Raw genomic sequence first — 20,857 nt, forward strand, 5'->3', positions numbered from 1 at the left:
AAGGGCTGTATCACTTATGTGTGTGTTTCCAGGGCGTGATTGCAGAAATGTGGCTCTGAGGACTTAGAGGCAAGAAGCAGAGACATTTGGACAATGACATTTTCACGAGGAACTTAACCAGCTGAATGTCTGCAGCCTGTCCAGAGTTTTCTACTAAGGCTTCACCCTTCCCACAAAGGTGGATCTGCTTCAGCAGTCTCGGCCTCTAATGACCATCATGAGTGCTGGCTTAGACTTCATTTTAGTATTTCCTGGCTAACAAATGAACAAAGGAGAAGTCTGAGTCTAAAGTCCTTGTTCTTATGTCTGAGAGAAGCAGCAAATCTTTGTTTCTAAACTCAGAATGGGGGAACAAGCTGTATGAATCACTTCAGGAAGCAGTGGGTCCCCCCTTCTTGGAAGTTTGCAAACAGAGGGCGGATGGCCACGTATTGGTCATATTGTAGTATATATGGGTCAGATGAGGTAGCTGCTGAAGGTGCTCCCAGCTCAGAAATTACGGAACCTTATACAGCCAATGCAGCTGGAGAGGACTAGGAAATTAAGAAGTCATTGACACTCAGAAGTACCTACTGCCTTCTCCTCTTGGGTTGTTTCTAAGTGAGCTACTACAACAGGTGTGTGTGTGGGGGGGTGTTTTGCGAGCAGAGATGCATTCCTGGCATGCAAAATTGGAGTTAAAAATGCATCTATCCATTAAAAATAACAACAACAAACATGAAAGTCACTCAGAAACATGTAGCTGGGATAGTACTTTGAGTTTAATTATAAGTATAAGCATCATTTGTGAGCAGGTAAAATCCAAACCCATTTATTAGCTGGGGACTTACATACAATATAGTCTCTTAATAAGAAGTAAATCACCAGGCTTTGGGGAGGCCAATTCTGTTACGTGACAGTCTCTGCAGAGGAGACTAGACACTAAGCAAATGAGTGGATGGCCGAATTTCACCCATGGCAGCTCATCTGCAAAAACCTAGACCATCAGGCAGTTTGGTATAAATAATATATGTATTTTCAGTAGCATCTAGCTTGTGATCCAAGGAGAATTAATTCATCTGTGATTCAAAGTGAGGCAATGAAATCATATTTTCTAAAAAATACCAGTTTCACATGAGGGGTAACAGTAAGTCTCTAGTTTCATACTGTATAAGACCAATAGGCTTTATTAACATTTGGTGACCAAAATGGCAGTGTGATCAGTCTACTGTGCTGCCAAGAGAGCTCGATTCTAGAACACACTTACCTGCATTAACATATAGTAGATTCCGGCCACACCATGAGCTGCTCCAACATACTGCTTCCTGTGCCACTGGAAGAGCAGTGGGCAGCGTTCAGTTTTGCGCTCTTCCTTGGATAGATTTTTACCTGATTCGATGATGGCATTTACTACCTAAAGATGAGACAACACGAATCTCAAAAACTTGTAATGACTTTGTTCCAAATATCAATCTCTTTATTATTAATACAATCTAATCTAAGGTAATAATAGTTCTCTAGAATTATATAAATTCTTTACATGAAAATTTCCTGGTACTCAGCATACATTACTTCCATTTGACAGATTAATAAACTGAGGCTCCAAGCCAACCAGAGACTTTCCCTGTAATGAAACCCAGGACACTATAAAAACGTCAAAAGTAGTTTCTACAAATGGCTTTTGTGGTACTTAGAAGGAATTACTACCTAATAGCTTACTATTGCTCTTTCCTGTCTCCTCTATTGATTATCAGTCTGAAGTGGGTAGTAGATAAGAAATCAAATAATTCAAACCACTTTGTTACTGTTCTTTTCTAGTTCCAACTTTACTTTTTTTTAATAGGAGGAAAATACAGAAGTCTAGAAAATAAACCTGTTCAGATAGACTGGAAAACTGGCATAGTTAGGCCAGAGAAGAGACAGCTAAGGGAAGGTCAACTATCTTTATCATTAGTGAGGATGAACAGGAACAAATAAGATAAATTACAGCATAAGGAATTTATGTTAAGCACTAGGAAGAATGTTTTGAAAGGAAAGGCTGCTAATAGGTCAATGGAGGAAGTAGTTGATTTTAAAAGTTTATTCAGAAAGAAAAACAGGAGCTATTTCTCATGTGTCTGAGAATGTTCAGCCCAGTACAAGGGAAAAGAGTACTGACTCTGGAGTAGTCAAAAGTCCTTGGTTCAAATCCCACCTTTAATGTTTACTTATTAAGTCATGTTGGGAAAGTCACTCAACCTCTCTGAGCCTCAGTTTCCTTTTCTGTAGAATGAGAGAGTTGGGATAGATTGCCAGGAGGTTCCTTCCAGCTCTAGACCTAGGATCCTGGTCACTGCCAGATTTTAAACAAAGAGATGAGTATAACTCTTGCATAGCTATCACGTTTGGCAGTTAGCTCCTATAATCAATACCTCTTTGATAGTTGTCTCAGACACTGTGTTTGGACCAATCTCTGTATTCAAGTACAGTAAGGCATACAGGTAACCTGCCCGTCCATAAAGGAGTTCATCTGGAAGGTCTGAGTCTGGACTTACGACTGTTTTCTGTAGCTGCAAAAGTCTAATTAAAAAAAACAAAAACAAAAAATAAAATAAAACCAAAATCAATTTCCTCAGAAGAGACATGGAATCCCCTTTATTAAAAAGAAGTTAATCCCCCACATTCACATATTCTTGGGACCTGATGAATGGGGTCATCCCTGATTCGAGGCCCAGATTAAAAACCCTCCAAATCCTTCTCTATCCCCACTAATTCTTCTCCCTTAATAGATCCCAGTTAGCAAGTCAGCACAGAGCCCTAACCCAGGCTTTCATTAAATGCCAGCTAAGGCATCTGAGAGAAAAATATTTAAGTGGCTTCGACTACGACTCAAAGGAACATGTTTGTTCCCTAAAATATAAACCAAACTCATGTCTCAGCTACACAGATCACTCCAGTGGAACTCTGCCCACAGAAGACAGAACTTGGTTGTCCCACTATGATGGGACAGGGCACATTATAAAAGTTTTTCAGTTCCAGAAGTGGCACGTTGGCTTCCCTCTGTCTCATGTAAGACAAGCACAAAAGCAATTTTTCTGAGGTACTTTTCCACAGCAATAACCCCAACTAGGAAATGAGAGAGACTTTGAGCTTAACTCACCTTGTGATGCACTCTCTGGACTCGCTGTCACTCTTTAGCTTGTGGTACACCACAGCACCTACAGCGAGGGGCCCCGCATCCCCACAGAGAAAAGTGACCCTCCGGCCGCTGAGATTACGAAGCGTTCTCTTCACATAATCCAGGGATCGCAGCAGGTAGGCCTGGTCCGAAGTGACACGGTACATCTGCAAGTACAGAAGGGCTATGCCTAGAATAAGCCCCCACCCCCAAAAGAAAAGTGTTATTACGTTTCCCTTCTGCCTCAGCCCCAATAGCAGTATTTAGAATCCACTTCCAACATTCTTTGGCACAAACTCTTCCCACTATATTAGGATAAGAAACAATCTCTGGAATTGATAGTTGTGAATAAAGAAGACCAAGCTTCCGAAGTAAGAGGCACAATATACACTGCTAAAAAGCTTTACCTTAGACTAGAGCAAGGATGTTACAAGCAGCCACTCAGCAGATTTCTATTCCCTCTTTCCCACCTCCAGTCTGCTCTCTATCTATTTAAAAACCAAGACAGATGAACCTCCACTTAGCTGGCTCTGCGACGAAAGGAGCAACTAGAATCCACATCCCTCAAAACCAGTGTGATGGGTCCACTGACTATAACTAACATAAGATCACTGAAGACAGCACTCACCATGAATGTTTCTTTTTTTATTGTTGTTTTAAATTTACACTGAGCTTACTGAAAGTAGACAGAGTTAACTATGAGCAAACTAAAAAACACAGCAGATACAATGCAAGGTTCTATTTAAAACAGCCTTAATTTAACTATGTGAGGCGGCTACAATATGATTGACAACGCAATTCTTAAAATAGGGTACAGTTTTGGGTGAGCAATGAATCAAAAGCCAAATGCTCTTCAGACTGGCCAAATGGAATCTTTTAATGACAGACACAGCTAGTGAGATGCCAAGGAGCAAGTATGCCTGGACTGGAGACCATTAGAGGTAAACAAGGGCAGCTAGGGAAAGAGGCCTGTTGCCGGCCCTGCTGTGATTCCTTCTTAGATATACTTTTGTTTTTACTAGTTAAACTCACTTTAGCCAGGTTAGGTTCATAACTGCATTGGGGATCGGTTTTCCTTACTGTATGCATCCGTCTGGCCTCCTGCATCTGTTTACTATTGTTGGCACTAAATAATTTTTATTGATGAAAAAAATGAAATATAACTACTATAATCAGCACTTTATGGTACATTGTTAACTTTAGGGGGCAAATGGACTAAGGAATGACAGAACTGTTGAGTCAGAAGTGACCCAAGCCATTCTAACCTGTTTTGGAATAGGAATCCCTCTCCAATACACCTGACGAGTGATGCCTAGTCCTCCTTGACGATCTCCAGTGACAGGAAACCCACGGTTCCCTAAGATGGCCCAATTTCCCTTCTAATTATTAAGAAATAAGTTTGTCCTTATATAAAGCCTAAACTTATGTCTCTGAAACTTCCAAAAACTATCCTTTTTCAGGCCAAGCAGAAAAAGTCCTTCCACATGTTGGTCCTTCAAGTATTTTAAGCCAATTATCACAACTTCTCTACTGCTGGCTAATTGTTCCTACTCCCTTCAAAAGATCCTCACGAGGATAGGTCCTCAGGGCTAATATCTTCCTAACCTTGCCTCATTAAAAGCCTTCCTAAAAAATGTCACCAAAGCAATCCTGCTATTCTAAATGTGGTGTGGCCAGGGTAGTACAGAGGACCTATCAGCCAGCATTCTATATACGTTATGCTAATCTTCATACAGACCAGGATCACATTAGCCTTTTTGGCTGCGATGTCACAATTCACTACAGTCCCCTAAAATTTGCAGACTTGCCTACCAACACCTCCCCCATCTTACATACATAGAAAGCTAATTTTTAACCCAATTGTAGAGGAAGACTTACAACTACAAATTTATGTCAGCTCATCTCAACTAGGCCCTCACTGCAATAGAGCAAGCCTTTCATTCCTTCCTTCTTGATTCTCTAGAAACTTCTCACAGTAGCTGTTTCAAACCCTTTTTTTGCTCCTCCAGATTCCCTCCCTCTTCCCACCTGCTCTCAGCAGAGAGCACCCTCACTACATACCTCATAGAGAAAGAGGGTATCAACTCCAAGCTCCTTCTCCACTGCTCTATATTTCAAAACCCCTTGCCATTAGCTTCCATTTTCTATTCTTTAACTCCACTCTCTAATGCAGATATGGGCCCCATCCTCACCATGCCAACCTCTCTAACTGAATCTTTGATTCTCTCTTCTTCCTATCTCTACCAGCAGACTGTTCCCATAATTATCCTCTCCTCTTAAATCTTTCCCTATCTACTAGTTCATTTACTACTTCCTACAAATGTCCAGATCTCCCCAAGCTTTAATTACACATCCCATCCCCATTTGACTCTCCCAACCTTTCAAGCTATCCTATACCAAGTCTCCCTTTGACAAACTCTCTGTCTTCACTTCCTCTCCTCTCACTCACTTCTCAACTCCTAGTAATCTGGCTTCTGACCACCCCACTCAACTGAAACTTCCCTCCCTTAACTGCCAAATCCAATGGCCTTTTCTCAACTCTCATCCTTCTTGACATCTCTCCAGCACTGAACACTGTTGACATCTCTCTCTTCCTGGTTACTCTCTTCTCCCTGGCTTTTCTGACACTGCTCTATCTTGGGTCAACTTTGATCTTTCTGTCTGCTTCTCTTCAGTCTGCTTTGTTGGACTTTCATTCAAGGACTACCCTCTAAGCTGAGGACATACAGCACAGCTCTGTCTTAGGCCCTCTTCTTTCTCTCTGTAAACTCTTCTATTGATGTCTTCAGTTACCTTGGTTCAGTTACCATCTCTACACAGATGACTCTCCCACCTACACACCTGTCTTAGTCCCTTCCCCATACTCTCTAGCCCGGCCAAACTGGCTCTCTTGCTGCTACTCACACATGAAACAGCAGCCTGATTAAGCCTGTGTACCGGCTGCCCCTGCAACGATCTCTCTCCTCACCTTCACCTCTCAGGATCTTGTTTCCTCCCAAGCCCAGCTCAAACACCACCTCTTATAGGAAGCCTTTCCTGGGCTCTCCTGATCTCCCCCCACTCAGCCCCAGAGGCTGGGGCTTCCTCCTTGAGTTATTATATATTTATTTTTATAAACTTCCATGTATACACACTGTCTCAGCAACTGGAAGGTCAAGCTCCTTAAGGACACAGACTGTTTCATTTTTGTCTCTGCATCTGCAGCATCCAGGCACAATACCTGACAAAGAATCGTTACAGTAGAAATGTATGATTTATCTGAGTAGATGTAGTCCAAGGAGATATTTCTGAACACTGACTCTTTCAACAAATGTGTCAATTATCCCTTCCAGTTTGTGTCAACTGCCAATTTCAAAACCAAAATATCTCCCATTATCCCTTAACTGCCAGAAACATTAGAGCTAAACATATTGCTAACATGTTGAAAACACTGATTTCTTCTTTACTTAGATGGTCTCTATTCTATCTTTAAATATAACAGAATCTAAGAACCTTAATATTGGACAGTGCTTACGAGGTTTTCCCATTGGATTCTAATCTTTAAGTCAATCACAGCTTTTGTCCTTGGCATAGCATTTGCTGGTTTTATATATTAAATTCAGTCTACAGGTTTATAATCTTCTTAAAGGGCTAAAAGGTTTTGATTATGTTATAGTCATCAGCAATTCTGACAGCAGAAAGCCAGCCACTGCTAACTCCCTAAGACCTGGGGTAGTTCTTGCCAATATCTATGGCTATTTCTCAAATTCCCCCTTATCGTCATCAACTAAGCTTGAGTTTTCTGAGAACAAAGACCTTATTCTGATTTCCTTTGTTCCATCATTGCACTGACTGAATTACTACTTATACATGAAACAGATACTTACAAGCTGAATCAGTGGAATATTAGAATCTAGAAAAGGACAAATCTTAATCTAATCCATTTACAGATTTCAGGAGATCTGTTAGTTTGGAGAGACAAAAACATTTTTTTCACTAACCTTTAACTGAAATATAATTTTTATTTCAATTATTAATTTTTAAAAGAAATATTCTAAGAAGGGCTCCATAATCTTCCCTAAGCTGCTAAAGGTTAAGAATCCCTGCTCCAAAGAATTCTTCTTGCTATTCAACAGTTAATGTTGGCTGCTTTCATCTATTAACGAACAGATTCAAATTTCCTGTTTTCAAAAGATGGCCTCAGTATTTCACTCACTTTTAAACTAGTGTAGATGGGCATATGAGAGTAGCTGATTGCTTAATCACCAAAAAATCTATTCAACCATAACGAGCCACAAAGGCACTGGGGTAGGGGAAGGCAAGTTAAGACATTATTATTGTTTTTAACTTACATTCATAGTTACAAAGTGATCTCACAGACATTATCCCATTTGATACTCACAAAAATTCTGTGGAGGAAACAGCAGTACAAGTATATTATCCCCATTTGATAGATGAAAAAATTGAGGCACACAGTAGTAAAGAGGTTTGTACAAGGTACAGAGATAGTAAATAATAGCCAGAACCCTAAGTCTGGTCTCATTCTGCCTCAAAGATCAGAGATTATACTACTGCTATTATGGTATGCTTATGATAAAACAGCATGGGCAGTTAGTTGCAGAGCTAAAAGTCAGCTCAAACAAGATTCTTTTTAATGAATAAAGTTCAAGTGTTGACTACCTAGTCAAAAATCCTTAACGCACAAAAGACCTTTGTACAAGTGTAAAGCACCTGATCAACAAGGAATCAGTTCAAAGTAATAACTTACATTTCTTTAACACCCTGAGGTATAAAAAGTGCTTACCTCAAACTCTTATTTACAAATAAGTAGTTAATTATTTTAAAAGGGGGAGAGACTAAAAATCTAGCAAAAGGAATAAAATGAAAGAGATTCCCAAATGCCATGCTCTAGACTTACCTGTCCAGCCAGTGTATGCAGAGCAGTCATGAGGATCAGCAGTCTTCAGGCCTTCCTCCATCTGTTGCAGGAGGTCCTTGATTTTGGTCTGGATCCTCTTTGCAAAACTGGAGTTGATCTGAAAACCCAAGCAAAGAGGTAGGAGAGGGTCATGCAGCAAGAAATTTTTAACACTAATTTTTTTTTCTAAAAGGAACATAGAAGATACTCATTCTAGAACACCAATAAAAACGACAGCATTTTTTTTTCTTCTCTAGCTTTTAGCCAAACTTGTGTTCATGAGGTACTTTACAAAGTACAAAAGCACTACCCTGGAGTCAGAAAACCTAGGTTCTAAGGCCTAGATCGGCTTTACCAGCCATGGGACTGCTAGCCAATCTTTTATTGTTTCTGAATGAGTTTCGTAGATTCACTGATTATTGGTGCTGGAAGGAACCTTAGAAATCATGTAGTACAACCTTCTGAATTTAGAAACAAGGCCCAGAGATACAGGATTAATTTTCCAGTCACAAAACTGGTGGGTTAGGAACAGAGCTGAGACTTGACAAGTCTTCTGACTCCTTGTCTGAAGCTTTTCCCCACTAGAGTTTGCTCATCTATTATCAGCTCCTCATAGAGCTGATAGCTAACTAGATAGCTAATTTATTAAGTGCTTACTTTGTGCCAGGCACCTGTTGGAAACAAAGAGAAGCAAGCAAGACAGTCCTGGTCCTTAATGAGCTTTCAGTCTAATGAGGGGAGCTAGAAAGGGGGAGGTCAGACAAATGGGGGGGGATGGTATGGAAGAGGCTCAGAAATAGTCTGCAGGCCTGGTTCTGAGAAAAATGAGGCAAAGCAAGGTTCACCTATCAAAGTCCTCTGTGCCAGAGGAGCAGTCCAAGGCACTGCAGTGAAGGCTGAGAAATGTAAAATCTTATCTGAGTTTCATAACAATCCTGTGAGGTAGGTAATTTTGCTAGGAAAACATTAGGATCTCTCTATGTAGTAACTATTCAATGAATAAAGTGTCCCTCAGTCCACCAGCCCTTGGACTAGCTCTTCTCTACAGAAGAGAAGCTTGCCATGCCTGCCCTTTCCACCAACATGGTAGCTGGGAACCAGCAAGGCAATCTGAGGAAAGGATGGGGGCCCTGTGTGCTGGGCACATCAAATCACCACCACTTCTCTTTGCACCCCAGTGGACACAAGCCCAGGATTTTGTGCTCAAGAGTCCTGGGAACAGCAATAACCTCTAGAACAGTGGCCCTGCTTCTGGTCTGTCCCCGTGGCCATCAATCTTTATGGAGAAAGGGTCTGCCATGTCAGTTACTACCAACACCAACTAGCAACCAGTTTCCACCAATGGCAAGCAAGCTTAGGAGCTCCAGAAGCAGCACAGCCTCCCACCCAACCCTCCACCACTAGCCTAGGTTGTAGCCCAGCACCAAATCAATGGCCAGGTGAGCAAGACTTGTCATAAGGAAAGCCTTTCCTTTTCAACAGGAACTGCTACCAGACACACACAAAAGAGAAAGTTTCCTTGGGAACATCAAAGAGTTCAAAGGATGTGGTTTTATTGTTGGAAATGACACTAATAATAATAGTAGCTAACATTTATTAAGTGCTCACTATGTGCCAGCGACTGTTTTAAACACTTTATAAATATTATCTCGTTTGATCCTCATAAGAACCCTGGGAGAGGTTAGATGCCATTATTAGCCCCATTTTACAGATGAGGAAACTAAGGCAAACTGACTTACCCAGGGTCAAATTGCTCCTAAGTATCTGAGATCAAATTTGAATTCAGCTCTTCCTGACTCTAGGCCTGGCACTCTATCCACTGTACTGCCTAGTGGCATTACCCTCTGCTTTGCCTCTGTACCCCATCTGCCATGAAGCCAGACTCTCCTATATGTGTTTTCTTCCTCTATCAGAAGGGAAGCTCTTTGAAAGCAAGGATTGTTGTGTGTTTAAATTTGTGTCCCTAGCACTTAGCACAGTACTGGGCGCATAATAAGAGTTGAATCAATGTTTTTCATTAATTAATCCAAATCCTACAATAACTTTGCAGTTGCACAATTCTTTTCATTCTCTACTCCACCCCCACCCCCACCCCCTTCCCACTAGCTTTAAGGACTAACTAGGATGCCAATGTTTTTAAGGCTAACTTTGGTTTGCTTTAAACTGTGCCCCAGTCAGCACCCACCAGCCCCCTGTGGAAACCAGGTGGGCAGATTCCTACTCAAGTCAGTGTTCTGAACAATCTATTCTCTTCTTTGCCCAAGAGGAGAGTGAGCAGGCCACAGGCATCTAAATTCAAACCTGCGCCTTAGACAACTCTCCTTCTCTCAAAGGGCTCCAAACAAAAAGATAGGACCCTCCCAATCCCAAATCCACAAACATGTACACTTGATTCTAATGATGCTACAGAGCAAAAATGTTATTAAAAGGTGTAAAGTTGCCCTGAAATGTACTGAGCTAAACATTTGGGGACAAATTGCCCTTTTAAAAAACATTTTTTTAAATCTCTTCACCACTATCCTCCTCCTCTTCCCTTCCTATCAAGCCTTTATTTTTACTAATTTACATTTTACCATATACATTTGCAAAAGGATTTATAACCTTTATTTAATCACAACAAGAAAAAAAAAAGCCCAGAAACCACAAGGCAATGGGAAGAACAGGCATATTTACAAGATGCCTAGCGGCCCTGGTTCTGAGACTTATTTATAGTGATTGCACTGCTGTTGGAAGGAAAATGCTTCTGTTCCATAAGCTAGGCAATTTGTACAAACAAGGAGGCCCCTATGTGTTATAAAGCAAGCATATATTAGTATGAACACTAATCGCTTGTGGTTAAACTCCTCACAGTGCTCCAGTCTGTTAGAATTGAATCTATTATTCCAAATGGCATATAATAGATGTTTATAGGAAGATTTTATTTTTGTATTCACATTATTTCTCATGGTAACAGATATTATTAGCATTGCCACAGGGTTTTGTTTTGTTTTTTCCTCCCTTCTAGCAATTAGAAGATTTCAAGTAATAAGCCATATCTCTCTCATGTTTTCAGAACTGGCTTTAGTCAATTCAATTCAATTCATTTCCTCCCTGGCCACCATATTGCTTTTACATAATGTTTTAGGAGAAATCTAAGGCAGAGATAAGTCTTATCATTTTTCATTAACTCAAATGGAAAAACCTAACACTCATAGCACTCCTCATCCCCCACAGCTTTCAATCTCTAACAATGAGGTGTAAACTCATACTCAGCATTAACAAAAGCCCAAAGAATTTTAGGGAGGAGTCTTATCCTGCAGGGAAAAAAAAAAAAGACAACAAAAAACCCCAAGAAGATTTGTATATTCTTGCATCTTTTAAGGCAAGAACATTTTTTGTTGTTGTTATTGTTGAGTCTTTCATGCTAATTCTCTATGACCCCAAGGACCATACCATCCATGGGATTTTTTTGGCAAAGATACTGGAGTGGCATGCCATTTCCTTCTCCAAACAGAGGATGTGTCTTACCCAGGGTCACACAGCTGGGGAGTGTCTGAGGCCAGATTTCAACTCAGATATTCCTGACTCCTGGGCCAGAGCCACCTATCTACCTGCAGTGTCCAAATAATTAGCAAGACCTGCATCTTTTACTGTACAGTTCTAAAAGTGAGGGTCTAACAATTATTAGTCTACAATGAACTAGTCAGTGCAAAGTCCTCTTCCCTGAAATGCAGATATTGACGAAATCATGGAATTAAACTAGAAGTGTCTATAAAATTGTTAACACTTCCATGATTATTTGTCACTAACAAACTGTTTGCTGGTTCCAAACAAGGCACTGCACCTCCTACTCTAGTGTGTTTCTCATTTCTGTAATGTTCTTCCTTCACATACATCAGCAAAAGTGCCCCTTCCTGAAGCATTTCCTGAGCACCCTGTTAGCACTCCCCCTTGGGTTGTTTGGTTTTCGTGTGTGTGTGTGTGTGTGTTGTGTGTGTGTGTGTGTGTGTACACACACATATTTATCTTTTGTATTTACTTATCTATACTGTATAGAAGGTTTTTCCTACTATTAGACTGTAAGTTACTTGAGTTCAGGGACTGTTTCAGTATCTTGCAGTCCTTCTGGACATCTCAAATGGTATGTCCATAGGTATCTCAAACTCAATTGGTCCAAAACAGAATTCACTATTCTCCCCCTCCCCTCCCAAAAAAAACCTACCTCCTTTCTTCTTCCCAATTTCCTCATTATTATTAAAGGGAACCTCCCAGTCACCCAAGCTTGCAATCTCATCCTCAACTCCTCACTCAATGTACACTGTAAAATAAAATTTCTACCTTTCCAGCATCTCTAGCATGTGCCCCTTTCTCTCTACTCATATAGTCACTCATCACTTCTAACGTGGACTATTACAATAGCCTTCTAATTGGTCTCCAGACTCAGTCCCTGCCCATTCTAATCCATCCAACACCCAGCTGCCAAGATGATTTTCCTAAAGTATGGATATAACTGTGTCACTCCCCTGCTCAACAAGCTTCAGTGATTCTGGTTATTCCTCCATCATTCATTCCTCACTCTGATCACAGTTCACAGTGTGAGCCCATCTTCTCTTCCCATCACACAACTCCTTAATGATTGCTTTCGCTCTTCTTCTTTGAAGTTCTTCATTGCTAACAGGTTGGAGCTTGCTCGCCCCACCACGTACCTCTCCTTTGCCCTTTGGGTGATATTTATTTTTAATTCTTCTACTAATGTTGCAGGTCATCAGAACAGCAGTAATGTTGCTGCACCAAACAATTTTATTTCCAGAGGAAGCTTGGCGTCATTAAGGGAACTCTGTAATTTCATGAAGGCAATTCAGCCCACTCTCCTCTTCCTGTTCGACTATGGGTTCAACTTATCTATCTATCCTGTCAGTATCAGATATATACACTGACAAACTGACAAACTCTACAGATTGTTAATCCAAATGCATATTATAATCAAGTAACATACATTTCTTTTACCCACTTGGTCTTTATTGAATGAATGGTCAAGCCAAACTCTTGAATGCCCTGGAAAGCTCTGCAATGTTGCTGGGCTACATGCAACTAATACAATATTATTCACAAAGAGGAATATCTGGAATTCATTGCTTCTTCACCCAGGAAGCAGTATTAATAAGGCCTAAAAAACCTAAACCCAAACATTAAAATCAAACTACTGATAAAACATTACTTATACTTGCAAATATAAATTTCAATGCTCACAGTTTAACAATTCCAAAAATAAGATCTTCTATAGTGAATTACAAATTTGACAGATCTTACAATGTAAACATTTCATTTGGTCCAGAGAAAATAACACATACACATTTTATATATGCTACGTAATGTAACAATACCAAAGAGTTCTTAAAAATGAATAACTAATAAGAACAATGCATCATAATTATATAGTGTCTTCAAAATTAGTGGAACAAAGGCACTGCAGATGAATCTTCAAAAGCTAATATTTAGCATGCACATCTATGAACTAGAGGGCTAGCATGGCATAGTGCATTAAGGGCCACCATTAGAATCAGCAAGATCAAGGCACCAGTCCTATCTCTCACCTGTTCTAGTTAATGTGTCCAGGGGCAAGCCATTTCACCTCCCAGTGCCCAAGGCAGTTCTCTAAAGCTATAAATAAGAGACCCCCATGGAAGGAGGTTCCACACAAAGAGTACCCTACCCAGATGGGTGCTGGGCTTGGAGCTAAGTATATCTGAGTTCAAGGCCATTCCCTAGCACTTCCAAGGTAGGTAAAGAGGGGCAAGTTACTTCATCTCTAAGTCTCGAGCAGCTTCCTCGGTGGAATCTTACTTTATGCCAAGAAACCCTGTCATTTAGGACTGAGTGTTAGAAAACCAGTCGTTTCAAATGGTTATAAAAACACTTCAGTTTTTATGAAGTACATAAATGTATACGAACTGGTTTTTAATATTTTGGGCCTATGATTTTAGGGATCTAGTTTAAGAAACACTATAGGACTTTGAAAAAGTTAGACTTGGCAAATGAGGTTAAAAAAGATACTAAGAAGCAGTTTCCCAGACAGTTAAAGCTCAAACGGACACTAAAAAAGGGACAGGTGTATGTGTACCTGTGCGTGTACAATGGATGAAAACCAGCTGTGCTAGGAAGCTTAGCACTGTCCCTGCTGTAGATCTCTTCCGCGGAGCTGGCCACGGAATGCTGACGGGGAGACCAGAACGGCAAAGGGAGGTCAGGGCAGGGCCTGGGGAGGAGGGCTGCAACCAGGATGCCAAAGACTTTAAAAGTCAAAAGAGTGTAGGGGGCCACTGGAGCTTCCTGAGCAGAAGAATGACTAGACTAGGCCCATGGTTTTAGAGTATCCGTCTGGCAGCTACACAGAGGACAGAGAAGAGAACTGGGAACAGAGGAAATGCTTAGGAGGCTACTACAGCCAGGCAGGCCAGAGGGGAGAAGGGACAGAAGAGGACGATGTCCTCTGGAAAACATAATCAATTGATGGTCACATTTTTGTCTCTCCCCAGCATCTGGAAGAGTATCTACCATACAGTTGGTGCTTACAAAATGCCTGATGATTGGTCACTTGATATGCTTTTAAAACAAATAAGGGAACAAAATGCTCACTGATAAGGCTGGATAACATTAGGGTCAAAGAGATATTCAATGCCAGGAGAAAATTCTTCTCTGACTATTCTGGTTCTTTCCTCTGACCACAATGACAGGGAAGGAGCTAAAGAAAAAGACAAAGAGCAGCTAGAGGGTGAGGGAAGGAATGCTGAGCTTCAATTCACACAATCCATAACCTCTCTGGGCTTCACATCTTCAACAAAGCCACCGTCAACAGGTTCCATTTGCCAGAGGACATCACTCTTCTTCCATGCCTTCTCCCCTCTTGCCTGGTTGGCTGCGGTGACCTTCTAAGTGTCTCCCTCAGTTCCAGGCTGTCTCTTCTATCCTCCACACAGCTGCCAGACACAGATCTGATCATGTCACTCTTCTGGGAGGGTCAAATGAGATAACACTTGTGAAGCATTCTGGAAACCTTCAAGCACTATAGAAGAATTAATAACGTATACATACATACATACATATATATATATATACATATACACACACACACACACACACAGAGGGGAGAAGGCTACTTGAATCAAGCAACGTTTCAGAGGAATAAACCAACTTGCTGCATTCCATGGACTGAAGCCTAGGAAAGGGGCTTAACACTACTAAGAAGGAAAAAAAAAAGTCATGTTTGTCATACTAAATTCAATGCAATTCAATAACTATTAAATGCAATCCACTACATACTTAGCACTCAATTTGGTGTTACAAAGGAAGCAAAAGAAATATGACGGTTCCTATTCTCAAAGAATATATAATTTTATCTGTAGAGAAGACGAGGCACATGAAAGCAAACTCCATGAAAGGTATGTTTGTGGCTGGGTAGCTTTTGGATATATTCAGCTCTTGAAGAACATGAAAATTCTGCCTCAAATACTATAAAAATTGTAGCAGCCTATGTACATATTCTATGCATGCTATAATTGCATCCTACAACATAACCTAGCTAATATAGTTGAGATAGTTATTGAATACACAAAACTCTGGTTTTTTCTAGGTTCCATTATGAGCATTTAACTTATAGAAATATTTCCCAATGCTTTCATTTGACCCTCAGAAAGCCATGGCTACACCTGCCAGATATGCATTCGGCTGGGCTGCTAACAAAGTATCTTGCTTGAATGATTTCCAAAATTCAACTGGCTTTTACCTCAGCTCACGGAGAAAAAAACAAAACAAAACAAAACACTACTCTATGGGCACTGAGCTTCCCTGAACATATGTTTACCCCCTTGCTCCAAAACAGATGAAAAAACCCAGTGCTCTAGAGAAATGAAAGGTGTTAACACTTCTCTTAAAGCTAGTCAACACAGCAGCTAAACAGCTTTTAGCTTCCATAAAATGTATATAACTATTATTCCTGTCATTTTCCTTTCCTCTCTGTGTAAAGTGGGAAATGTAACGCCACCTTTTTCAAGTCTCCCTCATCTACCTTCCGTTGGCCCCTCCACCAGATTTTCTTTCTATAATGGCAAACAAAATAAAAGGTGGCTGAAGGCTCAGTTAATAGTAAAACATTCACTGAAGCAGCAGGATATTGATTAATTACACAGAACAGTCTCTCCACACTATCTTTTGTCTTGAATGAAGACTTTAGAATTAAATTCCTAAGCATGAGCAAGAAAGTCAACTATGCTTGTATATTCTAAAGTGTACTAAAAGTAAATTCATGAGATTGAAAATATCACTTTTAACAAGCAAAGAACAGACAACGGAAAGGAGCATCTTAAGATAAACACTTCCAACAGCAACTCCTCATGCTGATCATGCCAAGATTATATAGGTAGCAAGTTAAAGTGTTCCTATTAGGGAGCACTTGCAATAAATAGTTTAGATGGTAGGAAATCAAAGTCAAATTGAAGCAGTTATTTTGAAAATAAGAGGTTTGAGGTTAGGAAATTAAATAAAAACTTCAAATGACAGTTGTAAGAGAACAATCTTCCTGCCTAAATACAAAAGTAGAATGTTATATTTCTGGAGAACAGGGACTGCTTCCCTCGGATGTCTGTCTTCCAGCACCCACCAGGGTCCCTCCTACCCAGTGGGCACCTATACATACTTCATGATTGTGTAATTGGCTTGCCTTTAAAATTAATGAGTGTTTGAAAAGCTCACTGCTAAGGCTGGACTAAACTACAGTAAAACAAATATTCAGTGCTAGTAGAAAAACCTTCTCTGATGATTCTGTTCATTTCCCCTTACCATAGTGAAAGGTAAGGAGCTACAGAAAGAGCCCTTGACAAAAGCAGAGGGGTGCAATGGAAGGAATGCTGAACTTGGACTCCAACTGTGTAACCCAGAGCAAATCACCTTACATCTCTGGGCTTCAGGTTCCTCATCTGTAAAATGACAGGGGTGGCCTCAATGACCTTCCAGCTCTAGACTGATCACTCCGTGAAATCCAATTAAATAAGGTCCACCTTATTTAGAAATAACTCTGCTTTCATCTGTAAAACAAAGGGGAAGATGTCTAAGATTTTGCCAACAAAGCCAAGATACAATGAGCTCTGTTATTTGGCACTAACACTGGCATGAATGACAAGCCTTGGTTTCAGATCCAGACAGCCTTTTCCTAGCTATGGAGCTCAGGCCAAGCCTTTTAACCTCTCAGAGCCTCAGTTTTTTCCATCTGTCAAATGATGATGATAAGCACTCTGCTTAAGCACCTTTTAAAACTGTAGAAATGTGGATTTCTTATCAACCACCAAAATATTAATTGGCATTTTCTACACATCTATGAGATAATCATAACTGATGGTAAGTGATGGAACCCTAAGACATTATAACCAATGAACTGATCAACGAACAAGTTTTATCAAACACTCAATATGGGAGAGACACTATTGGGCATAGGAGATAAAAGACCGAAGCCTAATGGTCTCTGCTATCACAGAGGTAACATTCTACCTAGGGAGACAAATCTGTCCTAATATAGGTATGTATAAAACAGAAAATAATTTGGGTAAGGGGGGGGGAACTACTAAAAGATATCAGGGAAGGCTTCATGTAGGAAGTGGCATTTTGAGCTGAATCTTGAAGGAAAGGAAGAATAAGAGGTAATGCATTCTAGGAAAAGGGAAAGCTAAGGTAAGGCTTGGTTAGAAGAGATGGGGTGTACTGTAAGTAGAACAGTAGGAAAGCCATTTTGGCCAGACTACAGAGTAGGTGGAGGGCAGTGATGAACCAGGGGTCCCCAAAGTGTTAGTGCAATTTTAGCTACTAAAGTTTAAGGCTGAACCAAGTAGACTGGAGACATAAGTTGAGCCCAGGTTTGAAAGAAGATGTTCAAATGCCAAACAGTGGAACTTTCAGTAGATCTGAAAGGGGCTAAGGAGTCACTGGGTTACTGAGTAGTGGAGTGACATGGTCAGACTTGTGCTTCAGGAAAAAATCCTCAAAATAATTAAGGCACTCAAAGTAATTTCTGAGTCATTAAAATAGGTTAAATCATGTCCAATCTCAGTTTAGTGTGGAACATTTTACCACCTTTAATTGAAAAGTGAAAACCCTCCCATTTATTAAAAAAAAATGAATTTAAGAGACTTAAGGTAATTTGTTCTGGACATAAAGTTTCCGTATTTATGCACCTAAGAATCAGCCCAAATATTTCTCAGCTAACCAAATTTCCCAGATTTTTAGGAAGAGAAAAACAAGCAAGGGCAAAATGCTGCTTTAGGGCATTGGTTTTTACCCCTTTTCTCAAGACCCAAATTAAGATCAAGAAGGGTCCCCAAGATCAAGGAGGGAGCTGAAGAGAATCTGGCCAATGCTTAGGGCACATCAAACACCTGGTAATTCTTCTCCATTATTTTCCCTTCCCTTCCTTCTCAAGCAGGCAGGTAGAGGGTAGGGTCCAAACTTCGGAAGGTGTAGGGGCAGATGGGAAGTCCAAGACTCTCCAGGGGATCTGTAATGGAAGCCTACTGAAGAGCACTATTTATTGTCATTAATTTTTTTCAAGTTATTCTAATTAGGTGATGTGACCAAAAAAAGAGATGGAGTACTAGACATCTTCTCTGACCCCCTCAAACTCTCCAAAACAGCAATTATGCATGAAAGATAAAACGATTTCAGCTATTGCCATGGTCTAGGGCAACAAGAACCCTAACAAGGTAACAATTCAATAATCTAATAACAGAGAAGGCTAATCCCTAACTTCTATCATTCACTTAGGACCCCTCTGCCCCACTGGCTGGGCAGGGTACACAAACCAATATGGCTTGCAATAGAACTCTACCCTATGTCCCACCCCTGCTATCAGAGAAAACCACTGAAGCTTGCTTGGGGCTGGGAGATGGCAATAATCTGTGTTGCAATGGAGATCAGCCAGAGAGCCAAGGAACAAAGGGAAATGGGGCAGGACCCAGGCATGGGGCTGTGTGGTACTCAACTAAGCAAGATGGAAAAAGCCCAACATCATTTTAGAAGGTATGGGGGAGAAGCCAAGACGGCAGAGTAGAGAAAGCTGAGCTGTCCCAACATGCCCCTCCACACAACTTTAAAATAACGCCTCCAATCAAAATCTGGAGGGGCAGAGCCAAAGATCAGCGCAAGACATTCTTCCGGCCCAAGACAATGTAAGAGGTTGGAAAGAGAGATCTGTGATACAGGCGTGCAGACTGGCTCAGAGCCCATATGGATGAAGCACCAGATGGTGGTGACAGAAGCAGCAGCAGCTTGGGAAGCTCTCAAACCAGAGATGGTAAGGAGATCTGGCAACCGGTCAGAAAGAGATTACAGGGTACCCCTGGGCTAGCACTGGATGCAGGACTAGACACTGTTTAGCAACTACACTGCCTACCCCCACTTCTGGGTCATAGTTCACGGGCAGAGATAAGCACTGTCAGTTAAGGAGTGAGAGACTTGAGAGGCAGTATCACTTCTGACCCCAGGGGATCAGGGATCCTTAGGAATAATATAGTTTCTGGTCCCAAGGGAGAAGGGCCCCGAAAAGAAGTATCAGTTGCAATTCCAAGGGATCAAGGGTTCTTCCTGGGAAAGGACCAGACTGCAGACCAAGAGAACAGTGACCGCAACTCTCCTCAGATCACACCACAGGACACATGTGGGGGCTGTGTGGTGCTCAACTAAGCAAGATGGAAAGAGCCCAGCATCAACTTAGAATGTCTGGGAAGCACTGAAAACTTCCAAACCCTCAGAACTAGCTCTGAATAAAGCAGTGCAAAAAAGCCTGAAGCTTGAGACAGAGCACCTCCTCGATGCTGGGAACAGAGCCCAACTTTAACATTAAGTTCTAAATGAAGAAATAGGGTGGGAAAATGAGCAAACAAACACAAAAGAACTTGACTATAAAAAGCTACTACGGTGACAGGGAAGATCAAGATACAAACTTGGGGAAAAAAAAGATACAAACTCAGAAGAAGAAAACTAAATTAAAACAGGTAAAAGCAAAGCCTTAAGAAAAGATGTGAATTGGACACAAGTCCAACAAGAATTCCTGAAAGAACTAAAACTGGCTTTCAAACTGAAATAAGGAGGAAAAATAGGTAAAGAAATGAAAGAAAAAGAAGAAAATTATGAAAAGACAATTAACAGGCACAAAAAAAATGCAAAAATATTTATAGCAGCTCCTTTTGTGGTAGCAAAGAATTGAAAATTGAAGGGATGCTCATTAACCTTGGATAATTCCCAACATCTTCTGCCTTAACTCCTACACACAAGCTGCTAAACAAAGCTGGAGAAAATCACTAAACCATGCTAGGACAAATTTATGTTACATAACCTCAACTGAATCCTCACTGCTAGAAGGCAATCCTCTTAAAGCTCCCTAATTAACTTGCTATCCTTCACTCACACCACAATGGCTCTTCCAAACTTTTTCATCCCTCCTCAAAACTCCCATAGTTCCCCCTCCTCCAACCTTGTCAACTCAGAACTTTGCATTATATGTTACTGAAAAACTTGAGACCATTCACTAAAATTCCTTCTCCCTACCCCCTTCATCTCACATCACCAAAGTGATTGGTATCAAATTCAAATATAAACAGGGCCTATGAAATCATGCAGAAGGATCCCTGTGGGCCACATATTGACTAGTTTTAAGATGTAAAATTATCCATGTTTTATTGTATTTTTATTCATTTTGTTAAATATTTCTCAATTACATTTTAATCTGTTTCCAGCAGCACTAGAGAAGGTTGTAGGCCACGTGTCTGATACCACCAACTCAGATGCTTCTGCATTACCTTTTC

General features: G+C 40.7%; 1 protein-coding gene across 1 annotated transcript in view; it reads right to left on the reverse strand.

Annotated features, from left to right (window-relative positions):
* LANCL2 (LanC like glutathione S-transferase 2) overlaps positions 1–20,857 on the reverse strand; it is a 56,994-nt gene that overhangs the window by 20,368 nt on the left and 15,769 nt on the right. Inside the window, exons 2-5 of the mRNA XM_020981281.2 lie at positions 8,034–8,151; positions 3,119–3,326; positions 2,391–2,538; positions 1,247–1,393 (exon numbers count right to left, since the gene is read on the reverse strand). Of these exons, the coding sequence (XP_020836940.1) occupies positions 1,247–1,393; positions 2,391–2,538; positions 3,119–3,326; positions 8,034–8,151 (621 nt within the window). The remainder of the gene's footprint in view (positions 1–1,246; positions 1,394–2,390; positions 2,539–3,118; positions 3,327–8,033; positions 8,152–20,857) is intronic.

The sequence above is a fragment of the Phascolarctos cinereus genome, unplaced genomic scaffold (assembly GCF_003287225.1).
Source record: "Phascolarctos cinereus isolate Bilbo 61053 unplaced genomic scaffold, phaCin_HiC Scaffold_4;HRSCAF=312, whole genome shotgun sequence".
Classification (NCBI taxonomy): domain Eukaryota; kingdom Metazoa; phylum Chordata; class Mammalia; order Diprotodontia; family Phascolarctidae; genus Phascolarctos; species Phascolarctos cinereus.